General features: G+C 33.1%; 1 protein-coding gene and 1 pseudogene across 1 annotated transcript; both read left to right on the forward strand.

The window, feature by feature from the left end:
- The first annotated feature begins 12,681 nt into the window (after nt 1–12,681).
- LOC111282776 (mitogen-activated protein kinase kinase kinase 17-like) lies at nt 12,682–13,754 on the forward strand (annotated as a pseudogene).
- Nucleotides 13,755–16,969: 3,215 nt separating this feature from the next.
- LOC149518988 (uncharacterized) lies at nt 16,970–19,505 on the forward strand. The gene is given in 11 exon segments (XM_089760440.1): nt 16,970–17,002; nt 17,119–17,200; nt 17,374–17,520; nt 17,523–17,544; nt 18,011–18,076; nt 18,259–18,340; nt 18,529–18,582; nt 18,643–18,732; nt 19,003–19,062; nt 19,145–19,183; nt 19,278–19,505. Coding segments are annotated over 11 exon segments (795 nt in total). The 3' UTR covers nt 19,398–19,505.
- Nucleotides 19,506–19,550: the final 45 nt, after the last annotated feature.

The raw sequence follows: 19,550 nt of genomic DNA on the forward strand, positions 1-19,550 counted from the left end.
TTTGAAATTCAATTTTTTTTTATGGTAATTACCCTCACTTGAGATTTAATTTCTAATATAATCACTTTATGCTAATATATCCAAACTTTTTATTTTGCATATCATTTGTATGCTCTAAACATTGTTGCCTCATTCTTATCAGTTAATTGGTTTTGGTTATGGTCACAACTCTATATTTATTAATTTTAATCATTCTATTTTCATACTTTTATACATTTTTAATATAATTATATTTCTAGTATAATTGGATAAATTTAATGAATAAATCAAATAATTTTAGTCATTTTAAGACTGTTAAAGATCTTTTTATGACTTTACTTTAATAAGTGTTTAAACTTATTAGCTTATATAATTTTCTCATAAAATTATACTAAAATCTTATAACAATAAGGTGGTAATTTTTATTTTTTTTATTCTTATCATCCCCACCATGTGCAAGTATACATTCTTTTATTAAAGAATAGCTCATCCAACTATCAATATATCATATATACTTAATCAAGTTAACATTTTATTTATCTTTTCACTATTTGGTATTTTTCTTTTTAAGTATGAGGCTTCCAAATCCATCCTTAGTAAAAGATAATTAGCTAATATCTTAATATTTCAATAAAAGTTCTAAAACTTTTATATGTTAACTCAATATAAGAGTTTATCTCAATAAATAGATTTCAAATAAAATCATGCTTTTATAGTCTCCTTTTAAAATTTTTATGTCAATTCACAAATATTTATACGAATATATTTCATTATAGACAATTAATAATTTTTATTACCATGAACAAAACCATTTTCATCACCCAAATGGATCAAATAGCATTCTTTTTACTATTATAAAAGTTTTCAAATTCGTAAGATCTTTGAATCAATTATGGCTTCCAAAGTAAATTTATTTTGAAATTTTCACTATATAAAATCATAAATGATAAATCATTTGTACAATTCATGAATTAGATCATATACATAACAAAAAATTACCACAATGTGATTAAGATTGTGGCATCAATTTTGGCTTATGGCTATTCTAAGCTAACCATAATAATCCACCTCATATCTACAAAGAATGTAGATTTGACTATTAAAATTATTTCATTTATAATGATGGCTTTTAGTGAAAATCAACAATTTCAAATGTTATCATGAGTTTTCAATACATATAGTATTTGCCCAATGGCCAATTCCCAATTCATGATTATTGAAACATCTAAACTTGATTTTAAAATTTTTTGAAAACTTTATTTCTCCAGCATTGTGTAAGCCATATATCTCTGTTATTTATCACTTTTAATTGGCCAAAATATTTTCAGATATATAATAAATTCAAACTTTACTTATGGGATCAATATGCCTACATACAATAAGAGTTTATAGTATATTTAACTTCAAATTTAAATACTTTCACAATCATTTTTTGACCAATATCTTTATATCCAGATCACCATATCAATGCAAGTCATGAAATATGAATCCAAAAAATCATTTTCATAAAATAGTATAAACAATAATTATAATATAAGTTCTACTCATATTTCATGCAAAAATCCACGATGAATTTACATTGTTTAAATCATTGATTGGCTAACTCTATGGCTTACAGCTTATACAAACCAATATTATTATCTAAGCCCATATGTTAATATGTTATATAATCAGTAACATCTTTGTCATTGTCATGAAACTATTAAAAACCTCAAAAACTTATTCACATTTTATTTTAATAGCTTGCAAAAGGCCTTTTTTTTTTTGTACAAGAAGCAAAAATACCTTTATTGTATTTAATAAATAATGTATTGATTGGATGATGGTATTTTATCTTCATAGTCCATATCTTTTTTATATCTATAAGAAAGAAAATTTCACCCGATTCAGTTTATTTTAATAATATATGACAAACTGTACTAATGTTTACCATGCCATCAGAAAATAGAATTAAACACATGCATGTATTGGTGTCTTTAGAACATTGAATTTGTATGTTCTTTTTTAATTTATAAACATGCCTAATTAGACATTGGTGTGCATATTTCAAAATGCTAGTAATTGACAAATGTTTCAATAATTTTTAATGGTATGCCTTTTTGTTTAATCAATATCCCATATGCGAAAAGCAACAATGCTTTTTTTTTTTTTTTGGGTAACCATTGATTTACTCTTTAACGGCTTTTTATAATTTTTACTTTGTGATCGTTCACAATAAAATTTTATTTTGTAAAATCACTTCTAATGTAATACACCTAGTAAGCAAAATACATGTCACACTGCCTATGTTTCTGATAATAATCATTATTTAGTTTATTATCCACCAATTAATAAATGAAACACCATATATTAATAATAATTATTCACGTATATTAATTTAACTTTAATTGGGTTTCATGAAAATTAAACACTAGTAAAAAATTTGAACCAATAATAAATTATATACATATATATATATATCAACATTTGATTTATAAATGACCATCGAAGATAGAATTATACAAATAGCTTGACTCAACTTATTATCTTAATTTTGGTGTCATGATTTAATAATAAAACTAATCTTTTCGTAAAATTTTATTTTTTGTATATATTCTTTACTTGCATCTAATTTCTCATGGTAAATTCTTTTATCCATTTCTATTTGTTTTCATAGAAACTGTGAGACAATTTACCTGTTCTATATATAATCAAGACGTGACAATTAAAAAATCAACCATTCTATTATAATCTAATTTAATTTGTTACTTGATAACAAGTGATAATTATTTTGGTTATAAATCAATTCATGTCTTTCTCTTTTATGTTTTTAGGCTATTTCCCATCATAGTCTTTATAAGCATTGATTTGTCAAATAAATACAATACAATTTATTAAACTCAATTATGGAGACAATTTCAGCATATGAATAAACTTACGCAATATGTAATCAATATTTTGCATATTGTGTTTTGATTTTACATGCTAATGAAATAAATTGTTAATGTGTTTATTTCATTCGGTCAATCTTTTTACCAACAATTATGTAAAAAATAAAATACATACCTCTAATAAAAGATTTTTATAAAAATTAACATTTTGGTCCATAAAAACATTAATCTTTTGACACCTGAGCCTCCTCTAATATTGATCTCAAAATCATGCCAATTTCTTTTCTTTATATCTTCCTCATACAAAATATAAATGTGCAAATATTTAGAAGGCCATAACAAAATGTAAATCATGAAACACGATCACAAAACAGATACTACTTTAAGAGCTCACCACCAAGTTTAAAAGTGAAGTGATTTGATTTCCCGCAAGATATAATTGCTACAAAAGCGATAAATATATCAGAACCTTGATGCATGGACCACACCAACTTTTGCTCTTCGCATCCAAGAAAGAAGTATGCAAGAGAAGCACACCTGTTGGGCTTTGAAATTCTCAAGTGGTTCAAAACCAACCCCTTTAAAACCATTGAAGCTCAAATCAGTAACCTGGAAAGGATATAGTCTAAATCAATTACAAAGATATTCATAAATATCAATATAACAAATAAGTCCTTACATATGTTTTTATGCGCATGAGAGACAAAAATGTGTAGTTCACTAATTAGCAAACCTTCACTCGTGTCAATATCTCAACTCTTTCCAATGTTGATAAGAGATTGTTTTTGAGAAAACAAACTGCCAAAATAAAAGAATTAGTAGAATTTCAGGAAAACTTCTCATGTAATTTTCTAATCACATCCCATAATCCTGCCAATATGAACAGCAAATATGAGATTGATTTCACTTCAGTTCCTAAATTATCTCATCCATGCCTCAAACTTATTTCTAAATAATACTTATGAGCACACATGCTTTACGATTATAAAGTTGTGGGAACAAAATTTATCAAAACATTAATAATAAATTTAGAATCCAGGCTCTCCATCTTTACGTAGAGGAGTTTGCAGAAATTGGGCCAAGATTTATAACTAGTATTCTGGTTTTTCCCCGCAACTCTCCCTTAATACACTTGTTGAAAACCTGCAAATGACTTCAGATTAGACCTATACGGTATAACCTCAAGAAATCATATTTAGAGATAAATAAAAGTTGAATGATCATTCCCAAAAAGTTGAAAAATACATTCAGATAGAAACCAGAATTGTAGAAACCAAAAAATCCTTTCTTTTAAGAAAGAAGAGAAAGTTCATTTAATTTCCAAAGAAGATTTCAGACTAGCTGAGGCAAAGAAAAAAGAATCCCAAGGACAGCAATCTTGATGGCAATGACAAAACGTGAAAACAAGTCAAGATTAGATACAAAGAATATTTAGATGCAAAGAATATTTGTGATTATGGTCTTTGTTTCTTTTGGGTTTCTTGATGTTATTGTGTTTTATTTATGGCTTTGGATTTTCTTGCTAGTTTGATGCAAACCTTTTTCCTATCCCACATAATGTGAAATGTACTATGATCAATGAAGAAATGTGAAAGAAATTCCAAATGTTGATCAGAGTAAACAAATTACCTGTTGTGCAACGTGATCATCAAGAGCACTTAAAGGGTCATCAAATATGTACACATCCGAATAGGAGTAGACAGCTCTAGCCATGGAAACTCTCTGCTTCTGCCCGCCACTTATATTCACCCCTCTTTCACCAATCTGAGTGAGATCACGATCCTGAAGGACAATGTGAAATAGTTAATTAGTTATGGAGACATTCCACAATAAGAAAAAGAAATTACAAAGATAAATGTATTAAATCCACTTTTTATTAACACGTAAAACAAAGGAATTAGTAAAGTCATGTTTTATTAACACATTAATTTTGCACTATTAACTTTTCATGTTATGAAGAGAAGTGGATAATTTTTAAAATATAAATAGTTTTTTAAAATATATTACATCAAAAGTAAAAAAATCTTTTATTTATTTTTTGTTATTATTGTATTTATTTTTTAATTTTTAAGTCGTTTAATTGATTGAATTAGTATCCCTTGATTCATGATATGAAATTTGATCAGTTTATATGTATGATAAGATGTTTGATTTAACCAAAATTCCAAACCAATGAACATGATATTTGTTTTACTCAGAGTGTTATACATTAAAAAAAAAAAGACAAAGAAAAATGTTTAAAAGGATATTTTGATGATTTAATTTTAAAACATTCAAATATACATTTTTATGATAGAATTTATAAATTTTTTGTTTATATATCAAGAGTAAATGCAAATAGAAACATGAAGGACTCATTTTCCATTATTTAATGCAAGATTCAAGGAAGCTTATTTCCATGTAGCAAAACGAAAATATACTATCTAGTTCTTAATTAGATTACATAAAATTTAAAATATAAGGAACAATTAAACTTTATTTTGGATTATAAAGAATAAGTTATATAAGCAAGCCAAACCTTTTAATTTATTGTATACTACTTAGCAATAATTTTTAAAAATTTTTGTAGAAATAATTAATACATTTTAAATTATTTTCCCTTTGAAAAAAAATAAAAACATAAATTTATAATTAATTTAACGGCACATGAGCCATAAAATATCCGTCAACGGTCAAAGACTGTAATCTGTTTTTACGGTTAGACGCGCCATAATCGAATAAAATAAGATTTAGTGGACGATTTCGCGGTAGTGACCGTTAAGGGTGCTAAGTCGGTTAAAGGCCTCCAAATAAATGTGATAAAGCGCACACCCAAACACAGCTCTCTGTATTTTCTGTTTCTCTCCGCTCATCTTCTTCAACTCCTTCGGTAAAGCCGGCATTATCAGCCTCTTCTTCTTTAAAAAAGATTACTTCTTCGTCACCAGACATCACTGCCAGTAGCACAAGTGGAAAAACGATCTTCAAGGTTTCTTCTCCAACCGCCCAATCATCAACTGTATCCAGTGGTTTAAGAGCTGGGTCTTTGTTATTGTCTTCACAGAGTTCTAATTTATCCGGAAGAAAGAAGCGACCCTAGAAAGTAGAGATTCATGTTTTGATATTAATTCAAAATATGATCATATTTCATGATTTTCATTTTATTAAAGCCTTCTAAATATTTGTACATTTTTTTGTTGTTCCTTTTTTTTTTTTTTTTTCTCTCTGTTGCTTAAAACATGTTGAAGTCTCTTTCAATGGGAAGTCATTCTCCACCACAGGTTTGTTTCCTTGTTTTCCTTTTTTGGTTATTATTGGTTATTCTTTATGTAATTTTATAGTTTATTATATACGGTTGATGTAATCTGTGTCATATTTTCCTGCACAGGCTTTAGCAGCCAGCAAAAACAGAATATCACTTCTAAAGGGTTTTCCTTATCTTCTAGTCTCTGAGATTAGTGAGTGCCATGAGTTTGTAATATAAATTGGTATAAACTAGATCATAATGTGTTTTGTAAATGTGCTGTGGTGCAGAATTTGCCAGTGGAAGAGAACCCAATACTTAAAATGCCTAATATGGAAGCAGCTTCCATTGTACTTATCGGGCCCACCTTGAAGAAATTTACCAATAGATGTACTATTACTTTTAGTATATTTATACGTTGGTTTAGGAGCCCCAAATTACTTGTCACTGCTAGGTTTTGTACATGAGTTTTGCTCTTACTAACTTTAATATTCTTGGAATCTATAGGTTGAAAATGACACAGGTAATTTGATTTATGAGGTTTCAGGGCATTTTCAGTATAGTCAACCAAAGATGCAATTGGTAAGTTCATCTACTTCGAATGTACCTCAAGTGTGGATGACGGGATTGGTAAGCCACATTTTTCTGCTGATTTCCTCATGCATTAACACTTGACTGTTGCACTTGCACATGCTTCCTTGCACATGCTAGGAGCTATCTGCCAGTCATTTCCACTGTTATTAAAGTCGTCGTAGTTTTTGTAGGCTGTGTTTGTAAATATTTTACCTATATACATATACATCTTACACACTCTCGCTCATGTCATGTTTCTCCTGTCTAAGTTTCTATTTGATATAGTTGTTTTGTTTCTCCATTGCATTATCACAGATTGGATCTTAGGGAATTTAGTGTGCGCAACCTCGATTTAGTGGCTTGAACTTGTCACCAAATCTAGACGAAAATTAATTCTTTAATCAGACCTCCTAAAATAAATGCATCCCATTTTATTGGAAAATTTTGTCTATTTATGTCATTTAATGCTGCACCATATCTGAGAATTTCCCTTTTTTTTTTTTTTTTTCGTTTGTAAAAGCCTGGTGGAACTTCCATACGATTTAAGGTCCAATAAGAAACTTAGTACTTTGGTTGCTAGTCTTCCATGTGTCGTTCCATTTTTTGGGGTATTTTCTTGGCCCAATTTCTGCAAACTCCTCTACGTAAAGATGGAGAGCCTGGATTCTAAATTTATTATTAATGTTTTGATAAATTTTGTTCCCACAACTTTATAATCGTAAAGCATGTGTGGTCATAAGTATTATTTAGAAATAAGTTTGAGGCATGGATGAGGGAATTTAGGAACTGAAGTGAAATCAGTCTCATATTTGCTGTTCATATTGGCAGGATTATGGGATGTGATTAGAAAATTACATGAGAAGTTTTCCTGAAATTCTACTAATTTTCCTTCTACTAATTCTTTTATTTTGGCAGTTTGTTTTCTCAAAGACAATCTCTTATCAACATTGGAAAGAGTTGAGATATTGACACGAGTGAAGGTTTGCTAATTAGTGAACTACACATTTTTGTCTCTCATGCGCATAAAAACATATGTAAGGACTTATTTGTTATATTGATATTTATGAATATCTTTGTAATTGATTTAGACTATATCCTTTCCAGGTTACTGATTTGAGCTTCAATGGTTTTGAAGGGGTTGGTTTTGAACCACTTGAGAATTTCAAAGCCCAACAGGTGTGCTTCTCTTGCATACTTCTTTCTTGGATGCGAAGAGCAAAAGTTGGTGTGGTCCATGCATCAAGGTTCCGATATATTTATCGCTTTTGTAGCAATTATATCTTGCAGGAAATCAAATCACTTCACTTTTAAACTTGGAGGTGAGCTCTTAAAGTAGTATCTGTTTTGTGATCGTGTTTCATGATTTACATTTTGTTATGGCTTTCTAAATATTTGCACATTTTTTTGTTGCTCCCTTTTTTCTCTAGTTTCTCTCTGTTGCTCAAAACACGTTGAGGTCTCTTTCAATAGCAAGTCAATCTCAACTACAGTTTGTTTCCTGTTTTCATTGTTTGGTTATTATTTGTTGTTCTTAATATAATTTTATAGTTAATTATCTATTGTTGTTGTAATCTGTGTCTTATTTTCCTGCACAGGTTTCAGTTAACAGCAAAAACAGAATATCTCCTCTAACGGGTTTTCCTTATCTTCCAGTCCCTGAGACGAGTAATTGCAGTGAGCTTGTAATATAAAGCCGTATAAACGAGATTATACTGTGTTTTATAATTGTGCTCTGGTGCAGAATTTGCCAGTGGAGGAGAAATTTATACTTAAAATGCCTCATCGAAGCAGTTTCCATTTTGCTTATTGGGCCCACCTTGATGAAATTTAACGATAGATGTACTATTACTTTTAGTATATTTGTATGATGGTTTAGGAGCCCCAAATTTATTGGTTACTAAGCTAAGTTTTGTACATGAGTTTTGCTCTTACTAACTTGAATATTCTTGGAATCTGTAGGTTGGAACATGACACAAGTGTTTCGATTCATGAGGTTTTAGGGCTTTTTCAGTTTCGCTTAATTAAAGATGCCATAGGTTAATTCATCTCCTTTGAATGTACCCCAGTGCGGATGATGGGATTGTAGTTGAGCCAAGAACTTGCTTGGGACAGGAACAATCGTCCTGGTAACTTTTTATCTTTTATCTCAACATTTATTTTTTAAAAATTTAAGAGTATAGTCATATCTCATCCTTTCTTCCTTAAACACGTTAAATTTTAAATATTTGAACTTTTGTAGTGGAATTGGAAAAAAGTAGTTGCACTCATTTACTTAATTGGAGAATGGAGAACAATTGTTGTATAGGAGAATGTGAGACTAGAGAGAAATTTGTTATTTAGGACTGTAAGATTGTCTCATTTTAACCAGTTTCATCTGCTTGATGGCTTTGTGCTTTCTCGCAATATGGCCTAGAGTGTATTAAAGTGATTCAAATGACTTAGTGTTCACATTACGTGGAAAATAAACATTTTGTTGCACCTGAATGGTTTTGAGTGTTCATATTATGTGAATGCTGCATTTGTTAATTTCTTTTGAATCTTTTTTCTTTCAATGCGATAGATATGAATAATATTGCAGCACCTCCAGCAGTTTCCACTGTTCGGAGAAGCTGGGCTTCAGGAATATATTCTGGGGTGGGAAAATATTCTGGTGGATTGGGATCAAGTCTCTCTATTTGGTATAGAGAAACTAATGATGGAACAATCATTCTCATCAACGGGGCAAACTCTGTAACTTAGAGGTCGCTGATGCAGATAGCAACAGCCGTTTGTTGTTTTAAGTGTTCCATTGTACTACTTTTTCTGGGAGGCTAGACGTACTCTATAAAAAGTTTAATGCTAGTGGCTTGAACTTGTTTCCCCATTGCATTATCAGAGATTGTTTCCCCTTTGTGCATAGGTATGCAGAAGGAAGAATTTTTGTGCAAGTCTTGATTTCTATGCACATGCGCACTGTAAGCGCATTTCTTCCCTTTGTACAAATCAGTCTTATCTTCTCCACTTTTAAATCTTGCTTCTTTGTGTTGGGAAGGGAATGGAATCCTGAAGGTTGTAAAGCCTGATGTACACGGGGAGCTGGTCGATGGTAACATAATCAAGGGTCGAGCTAAGGTTGCACGGTGTGGTGGGACTGCCGGGAAGGATGTTGCTAGGTAAGAATGGTTCTTAAAGTGGTTTCAGGAATTGTCTATACTGATACTTGTACATGCTTGCTTGGGGATTTGTATTAAACGAAACATTCTTTGTGTGAAGGGAAAGGAATCCTGAAGGCTGTAAACCCTGATGTACACGGGGAATTGGTGGATGGTAACATAATCAAGTGTCAAGCTAAGGTTGCATGGTGTGGTGAGACTACCGGGAAGGATGTTGCTAGGTAAGAATGGTTCTTAAAGTGGTTTCAGGAATTGTCTATACTGATACTTGTACGTGCTTGCTTGTGGATTTGTTTTAAATGAAACATTCTTTGTGTGAAGGGAATGGAATCCCGAAGGCTGTAAACCCTGATGTACACGGAGAATTGGTCGATGGTAACATAATCAAGGGTCAAGCTAAGGTTGCGTGGTGTGGTGGGGCTCCTGCGAAGGATGCTGCTAGGTAAGAATGGTTCTTGAAGTGGTTTCCTGAATTGTCTATACTGATACTAGTAGATTTGTTCTAAATGAAACATTCTTTGTGTGCTGGGAATGGAATCCTGAAGGCTGTAAACCCTGATGTACACGGGGAGCTGGTCGATGGTAGCGTAATCAAGGGTGATGCTAAGGTTGCATGGTGTGGTGGAACTCCTGGGAAGGGTGTTGATAGGTAGAATGCTTCTTAAAGTGGTTTTAGGACTTGTCTATACTGAAACTTGTACGTGCTGGTGCTTGTGGATTTGTTTTAAATGAAACATTATGGATAACTTGTTTGTCGTCCACATTTTTCAGGTGGTTAAGGTGAAGATATAACAGCAGCTCAGTGGTAATTGCTGAAGCAGAGGATGAAGAATATCAATTGACCATAGATGACGTTGACTGCGGTTTGGTCTCTATGTATACGCCAGTAACAAAAGAAGGTGCCAAAGGTGAGCCTCAGTACAAGTTAAAAATTATGTTAAAGCAGGTATGTGGCAAAAATATTTTTGAATTTGAAAAAACTTTTTTTTGTGCTGACGTAACATTAATGATATGCGTTAATTAAATTTTTTAGTACATATTAATATTTTATTAAATATTAACGTCACATTAGTATTTTTTATTAACGGTGTTAAGGGTTAGATACTTTGATATGGTTTAAGTACTAAATTAGAACTTTTTCCATTTAAGTACCACGTTAGAAAAATTATAAAAGTTCAGAGTCTAACGGGACATTATCCTAACAAATTGTGCCGCCTAAATAACCCACTCTCTATATCTCTGTTTACTTTCTTTATGCTATCTGTAATCTTCATATCTCCTCCACCCTTCTGTCTTGTTTCTTGGATTGTTTTTCTTTTCAGATCTCAAAGTTTTGATTAGATATCAATGACGCCCAATAAAGATGAAAGAAATGATGTTGTAGTAAATATAAAGAAAGTGGTACGCTACAGCACGAAAATTGATGAAACTCTTCAAGCTTTAAAGCAAAGAATTCTTTCTTCAAAAGGCCAAGATGAAAAGGAATTTGAAGAGATGATTAAACGAGTTGAAATTTGTGAGAACTGCTTAATGGACTTTGATGAGTTGTTCTCCAAGTTGAGAATGGGTTTCTGTGAAGTGATTGTAGAAATGGCAAATAAAACAGAGAAAGTGGAATCTTCGGTTGGGTCAAACACGCAAGAAACACATGATGTTCTTGAATTTGATAAATCTGTTGAACTTGAAGGGGCAGACCTTGCTGACGCAGAAGCAAAAGCAATTGGTAAGAGAAAACAAGTTGAAGCAAAGGACTCGTACAAGGAAAAGAGAAGAACTGCTTATTATTTTGACGATCTTCAGATTAGTCGTCAAAGCTTCAACAAAGAAACTGATGTGTCTGAAAGCTTCAAGAAAGAAACTGGTGTGAAGTTGGAGGATGATGGGCAACATGATGATCGTAAAAGATGGTTTGATGAACTTGAATTAGAAGATCCAAAGAATTTTACTCAGAAACTTATCCAATGCATTAAAGGGGGGTTTCAGTTTGATGTTTCTCAGGATGTTGCGATTTTGATGGAAATGGGTGAAAGGATGAATCATATTGATCATTATTTGTCCCATCTCATCTTCATTCTCCGTGATTTGATGGAATTATCAGGCATTCAATCTCATAAATTTCAAGTCTTTAAATCTAAACTAAATGAACTAAATGACAGCAGAAATGGAAAGGTGCCAAACGTCGTTCAGGAGATAATCTCGGAAGTGAAAGACCCATTTGAAACCATCAAAGAAGTTGAAGAACAGGAGGTGACAGTGGACAGCTCGGGGACGGTGGAGAAACGCTGGAGCTTGTATAAAGAAATTGATTTTGAAGCGGTAATTGATCATCTCTATGAGATAATTTCACAATTGAGCAATATCATGAATGCTTCAAGCCTGCCCAAGGAAAAAGTGGTATCTTGCTGTACGAGTGCGTTTCAAGCTACCATGGAGGCATTGGAAGCGATTGAACAGATGATCTAGAAGAACGAGGATTCTGTGAGCATAGGAAGGATATAAACGTGATGGTTATTGTTTTTGCATTTCTTTCTAGAAACAGGTTAAAAAAAATAAAATTGAATTGCAATTCTTTCCAATTGATGAGAAACCGCTCTCCAGATTTCATCAAGTGAGAGTGTGAGACCTTTGCCAATTGTTGAAATCTTTTCTCGTGTTGCCCTTTCATGAAATTTTAAGTTTTCTGAATCCCCTAGTTTCATCATTCTTCCTGCATAAAAATGCAATTTTTGGGTCTCTAAAAAGAAGTTTGTCCCGACTTTTCTTGTGATTGTTTTTGTATTTTTTGTTGTGATTCTGCAAACTGTATGCTTAGCAGAGGATTAAAAGCTTCATTCGAATTGGGTCTCTGTACCCAATCCAGGGCTACCTACACAGATTCTGGTTCATGTTTGATAAAGAATTCAGAGAAGTGGCGGGGAATCGCCATTGCTTATTTCCTCTACCTGGCGAATGGGTGACGGTAAAAATCATGGATCAGGAGCATTTGGAACTGTCCATTTAGCCATGAACAAGGCCACTGGTGCACTTTTTGTTGCGAAATCAGCAGTGTCTTGTGCTGGACTTGATTCTCTAGAGAATGAGGCTACCATTCTTCAAGGCCTGAATTCCCCTTTCATTGTTCGATGCATGGGAAGGGAGTTATCTAAGGAGCCAAATGGTGAAGGTAAAATCAGCTTATTCATGGAGTATATGGATGGATGGCGGTAGTTTGTCTGAAGTGGCAGAGAAATTTGGTGGAGCATTGCATGAGGAAGTGATCCGGCTATACACCCGTGAGATTCTATGCGGTTTGAAGTACCTCCACGAGAATGGGATCGTGCACTGTGATCTCAAGTGCAAGAATTTGCTCTTAGGCTCCTAAGGGAATGTAAAACTGACAGATTTTGGATGTGCAAAGAGGCCTAAAGACATGAGAAGTAAAGGGGAGTTGGGGCGCTCTTGGCAATCTGTTGGAGTGGCTCCTGAAATATTGAGAAACGAAGGTTGGCTTATGCTTCAGATATTTGGTCCCTAGGATGCACAGTGATTGAAATGGCGACCGGCAGGCCGCCTTGGAGTGATGATGTTTCAAATCCCGTAGCAGCGATTTTGAAGATTGCATGTAGCAACCATATGCCTCGTTTTCCATCACATTTTTCAAGGAAAGGGTTGGATTTCTTGAGTAAATGCTTGGAAAGACATCCAAAATGGAAGCGGACAGCAGAAGAATTGCTTCAACATCCACTTATTTTGGGAACATCAGTCAGGAATTCCAAAATAGATGGATCATGCTCGCCTGCAAGCATTTTAGATATTGGTACGTACGATTGTGATTATGATTCAGATGAACCAGGGAGTTCAAACAAGGGGGAGTCCCTTTACATAAACCCATTTTCCACAAGGCATTGTATTCAGAGAAAGGGAATGTGCAGCAGACTACATGCAGAAATTGGCTTGGAGCCATTAGATGATCATTAGATTACCGTTAGATCTGGTGGGCAACTTTAATTTTTATCAGATTGTGACATATTTTGATAATATATTAGATGGATTGAAATTTTAAGCGAATAAATTGGTAGTGTTCCCCGGCCCTTTGGTCAGTTCATCATCACATGCTTTGAAAAAACTTCAATACCAAACCTAGGTATTACCAGGATACTTCAAAATAAGCCAGAATTTTAATAATATTGTACAGATTTTCATTTCTTTCACATATTGCACAGATTGCAAGGGAAAAACAAAATCCTAATACTCACAAAAGCTATTCAATTTCCAACTGCACGCTTTGTCCAGTTTCAGGCCATGAACTAGTGAAAATTGATGCACAATGTAACAAAATCAGAACAAGCAAGTGAATAAAGCACCGTACATGAGAGCAATGATGATTCTTTTAGGTTATTACATGCAAAATATTGTCACCGGGATGTGAAGGAAAACCAATAGTAACAGGATTGAGTTTCTTATTTGTCCCTTCTATATCACCTCCATACTGCAGCTGCGGATCTTATTTTGGCCAATAAACTCGGTTGCTTAAGTACATCTTTTGGCTAGTGTGTAAAGAAACTTTGACGAACTGATGTCATTTCGTCTGAAGAAGAGTCTATATATAGCTGCATTTCCTATCCGTGTAATACCAATCGGTATTTTCCTAAGCTACAAGTCTTGGATTTTCTTTTTCTCAGTTTCTGACCATCTCTTCTCCAGTATTCTCATATCAGAGCCAAGTCTCTAGCTTCTGTCAATAAACATGATCTATCAGGTTTAGAAGCGATGGTGAGGCTAGATTAATTCAAAGCTTCTGTCTTGCGGCACACGATGTACAAGCACTATGCTTGGTTTTTACCTGACCCAAATATTCGGTTTACATGGATGAACAAGGGGATGAAAGCAAAAGAATATAATATATAGGAGCTGTTGAAGACATATATCGAAGGAAAAAGGTGGAGAGGATGCGAGCTACGGTGATTTCATATGATTCCAAGGCTCACTTACACACACCCAAATGCGAGTAGTAGCGATATTGCATGGGTTTGAAGATGTTGTCAACGTTACGCTTCAAGCCTTGGCACGGTATGTTGTATAAGCACAATTTGATTTTGATAACAAGGTGAGGTCACTATCTATTTGTGCTTTTCTTATTGCATATACTTGTATGCATAAAACGATTTGCTATTTATTGCAATATTATATATGTGCGTATATAGGAAATTAATCATGTTTTGTAGCTTTATGTTCTGGTTTGGTCTTAATTGCTAGATTTTGACATCTAATAGAAAATGTTTTCGTATAATATAATGTATAATATGATTAGAAAGAGAAAAAAAAAATTTACGAATACTTATGATGTATATATATATATATATATATATCATACTTTTATACTTTTTATTTTTATGATGATGATAATAAAATATGCATTATAAGTCACACATAACATTATTATATGTTAATAAAAATGTATAAATTACATGAAATAATTATGGAAAACTCAAAATCTTAATCAAAATAACAAGTAATGAGTTCCTGCCTTTGCGGGCCTACTTGGCATCCTTATCTACATCGTGCCATTGAGCTGCTTTTCTCCTAAAGGGTTGAAGTCTTTTTTTTCTCTCTTTCTTGTTTTTGGTGTAATGAAGATCATGGAAATTGGAGAGCGGGGAATCAAAGAAACTTCTCTTAAATTAGTCAAAGCACATAAAAATGATGAGCAAATCAAAACTTTACACAAAAAGATGAAATTTCTTTTGAATGATTTGGAACTTGGGAAAATAATAATAAGTGAAAAACACGTGAAAAGGAAGCTTTCTTTCATGCCTTCTATTACTTCAAAATAAGGTTCGGTGCCATCGATGACACCTAGAATCCCAGATGGGATGATGCTAGTAGAAAAGATTTCTGTTTTTAAATCTAAAAATTTCACATTTGATAGCAAAAATAATTTACTTAAATTCAAAGTATCCTTCCGCATGTCTTGTTATTGGGGAGATTCGATTTTTATACTCCCTCTCTCAAATTAATTGACTTAAATCCAAAGTGTCAAAGCTTCCGCATGTCTCTCTCTCAATATTTTCTCAGAAATTTGAGTTTTGGCTTTTTCATTACCACATCGTTTCCTTGCTGTAAATTATCGCAAAAAGGTAACTTTTTTGGTTTGGGTATCTCTCTATCTCTATCTCTATCTGGTTTTTGGATTTTTCATGCAAAGATGAAGTCTTTTATTTGTGTGAGTTTCTTCAAAACTCTCTGTTTCAATAATTTATGAGTTTGGAAGTTTCTTTTTTGTGATTGTCTGCTTCAATTCTGCTTTTTTTTTTTTTGGTTTTTGCGTTTTCAGGCCTTTTGGTTTTTGAAAAATGGCAGAAAATAATGTAATTGATGGTGGAGAATGTGGAATGATGATTGGTTTTGCTTCACTCGTGATTATAATTTGAGAGATTAGAGCTTTAAAAAGTGGGAAGTATTAGTTTATTGGTCTTAAGTAACAGTATCCATCTTGATTACTTTCTTTAGCTCTTGTTTGGTTGCTAAGAATAGAAAGAGCTGTAGTAGAATTCACAGCATGTTGAGTGTTACTGGAACTTCTGTTTTGTAAGTGAGAGAAGCCTATTCGGTTTGTTTCATAATTAAAAAAGTTTAAGCTCTAATTTCTTGGTTGATTTTCCTTCCCGGTGCTTTAGCTATGACAAAAGTAAGTGGTGAATCTTCTGCTTGATTGAGTTTTATTAAGCCTGATATGGAATCTTCAGTGAACTTTTATAATCAGCGATTTGATTGGAGGGAACATTGAGGGAAAAAAAGGATATTGAATTTTGAATATTCTAATTTTTTTTTTACTGTTATAATAACTAAAACTGATTGTAATTCTAATTTGAATGAAGATATTTGCTTTAGTTTGTCAGTTTTTATTTGGGTTGAATTGTTTTTGACAAAGATGTTTGAATGATTTGACCTTGAGCTTTTGACTTGCCTGAATTTCAATTGGTCTCCTCTGCCCTTTCTTTTATGTTTTTTTGATCCATGGTGATTGATGAGTAATTTCTTAGTTAGACAAATTTAAATGTCAGACATTTTGAAAATGTATCATAAAATTTGGAAGCAACTCTTATTAGGGCCTTCTTTCTGATTCTCCTCTGTTATTTTTTTATTATTCTTTGTTGTTCTATTCCAAATTCTAATATTTATTTCGATATGAAATGCGACCTTTATGGAGTGACAGTGTGAAAAATGTACCGTTAAAATACTTTGCTTTGAAAATTTAATGGACTAAGACACGCACAAACGCTTTCTTGTGCTACTTGTTGATCTTATTTGATTGTCTTTAATGCTTATATTGCAATTTCAGGGCAATCCAGAGCCATCTTCAAACTTGTTAGCCATTGCTGTTGGAATTAAGCAAAAGAAATTGTGGATCGAATTGTTAAAAAGTTACCTCAATGCCACAATTGCCTTTTTTTATCTCACAGTTATCTTATTATATTTAAGCTTAATAAATATTTTATGATCTTATTTATGCCTTTATTTCTAATGATTAGTTTCAAACATAAAATTTGAGAAACTATACATCCCTCTTCATTTTTACTCTCATTTTTTCACACAGTTGATACAACTGAAATTTTGATTTGGAGCTTAAATCATATAAAAAACTTTTGTAGATATTTGTCTATTATTGAAGATGAGGGACTGGAGATATCACAACCAGCACTTGACCCTCTTAAGTCAGAGGTGCATCATCAAATCATGGCACACCAAGGAATTCAAGATAGCACAGGTTAGTTGTGTAAGCCGGTGGAAAATCCTTTCAGGAACAAGTCTCCTGTTTCATTAAAAAGGCAAACTTAGCGGGGAAATTGTACTGACCAGGACTTCGTCAACCAGTGAATAACTTTAATTCGTTAGTGAGAGTTCAAAACATTTTCCTTGTAAACTGAAATTCCCACTGATTAGAACATGCCATTTTGAAAATAAGAGGTATTGGTGCTTCAATAGATGGTAATTAGATGGACACGTCTCAGTAGTTGCAAAGTAGATTACGCTTTTTTGTAGGCAAGCAGTCAGAATCAAGAGCTAAACCGTTCCTTTTAACTGACAAAACTGTCCTGTGATTTCATCATAAATGAAGGTCAAGGTTGTATATTCGTGTATTTCTTAATGATGTTCTTTTATTCTTGCTAGTTATGTCATATTTCTTTTAATCTTGCTAGTTATGACACTTTCAATCCATCTTGTTTGAACAGGAGGATATGCAAGTTTAAAGGCAGTGGAAGGTGTGATGCTTGCAGCACTGCTTCTCCATGTATAGGGTAAAATATTTCTAACTTCACATCTCTTGTATGCTATCTTTAAAATTCAATACCCTTCTTACTGCGATAACCGATTTTATTTTTGAATAAATGCTTCAATTATTTGAAAAAGGAGAAATAAGCTATGAGCAGGCAGAAGATTTGTTGTTATTCTTAGGCGGTTAACAAAATATGTTTTGCAGTTGGGTGGAAATGATGGCCCCAGTGTTCTCAAGAGCTGTCTGGCGCTGCGCATGGTATATGATCCAGATACGAAGTATTTTTGTAAGTACCCAGCCATATTGGTTTCTCAATGACTGAGCATTTGACAACATAATGCACGTTTGTTTTGGCCATCTTTATTGAACTGCTTGTAGCTTTGGCTATCTTATATGATCTCAATTTGGCTTTTTCTTGTCTGCATTGCATCTATCTTTATAGTAACTGTTCCATAGTATTCCTTTGCCCTACAGAATGATTTGATCCATGCTTGGGGCCTCGATATGCAGCTTGGTTATTGTCCGCAAGTAACTTTCATCCTTTTCTGATTCTCATGGGCATTCCAGTGACACATGACTCTCATTCAGGGCGATCGTATGAAAAATGTTGGTGTGGTTGATGCTCAGTACGTAGTTCATTTGGGTCTTCCTACACTTGGCCCTATGGCTGAAAACGAGGCAAGTATTCATCAAACCCATGTAAATGGAAGGGTCTTAGGTCTAGGCAGAAACTCTACAGGGTTCTTTTGGTTGTTCCTGCTTTTTTTGGTATCATTTTGCACCACATTATCTTGTGTTAGAATTTTACTTATTAAAGAGACATTATATTATGAAAATGACTACAATATGAAATTTGTAATCCGGGTATACAAAGTCGTTTCAATTTTAATCAAGCATGTCAAATTCACTGCTAATCTCTGACCATCTATCGTCTTCTAGGTGATGCAGTTAAATTCTACGCAAGTTAATCTTACTCAGAGAGAGTACTTATCTAAACCGGAAGCATTGGTATGCTTTCTGAACCTGAATTTGCCTAACACAATATCCTTTTAATAATTTACAAAGCTGTTCATCTTCTTTGAAATTGCAGGCACCATCTGAATCGCAGAAAGTTTACAACAAACCCGAAGTAAGGCCACTTAGACATAAATTGCTTTCTCTTATAGTTCAGTGCATATATATATGCAACCATTCTTTAGGTATAAATTATTACATGCTAGCAGGTGGGAAGACAGTCCTTCATGGAAATGCAAATGTTCCTTAAAAGATGGGAAAATGCTGTCAAGGAAGACAAACGTTGGGTTGATCCTTGCCAACAATCAGTTAACAAAAGCACTCACTAATTTATTTATTGGGGGCGCCCCTTTCATACACATCGAAGTAACTTGAAACATCCATGTCATTTTTTTCTCCAAGGTGAAAGATTGTGAATTTGTGAGAGACGAAGACATCTGCGGTCAGTAAACTAAAGCTTCATATGTGAAATATCACTGACT

Source organism: Durio zibethinus, chromosome 5 (genome assembly GCF_047325235.1).
Source record: "Durio zibethinus cultivar Kanyao isolate XHJ-2024 chromosome 5, ASM4732523v1, whole genome shotgun sequence".
Lineage (NCBI taxonomy): Eukaryota > Viridiplantae > Streptophyta > Magnoliopsida > Malvales > Malvaceae > Durio > Durio zibethinus.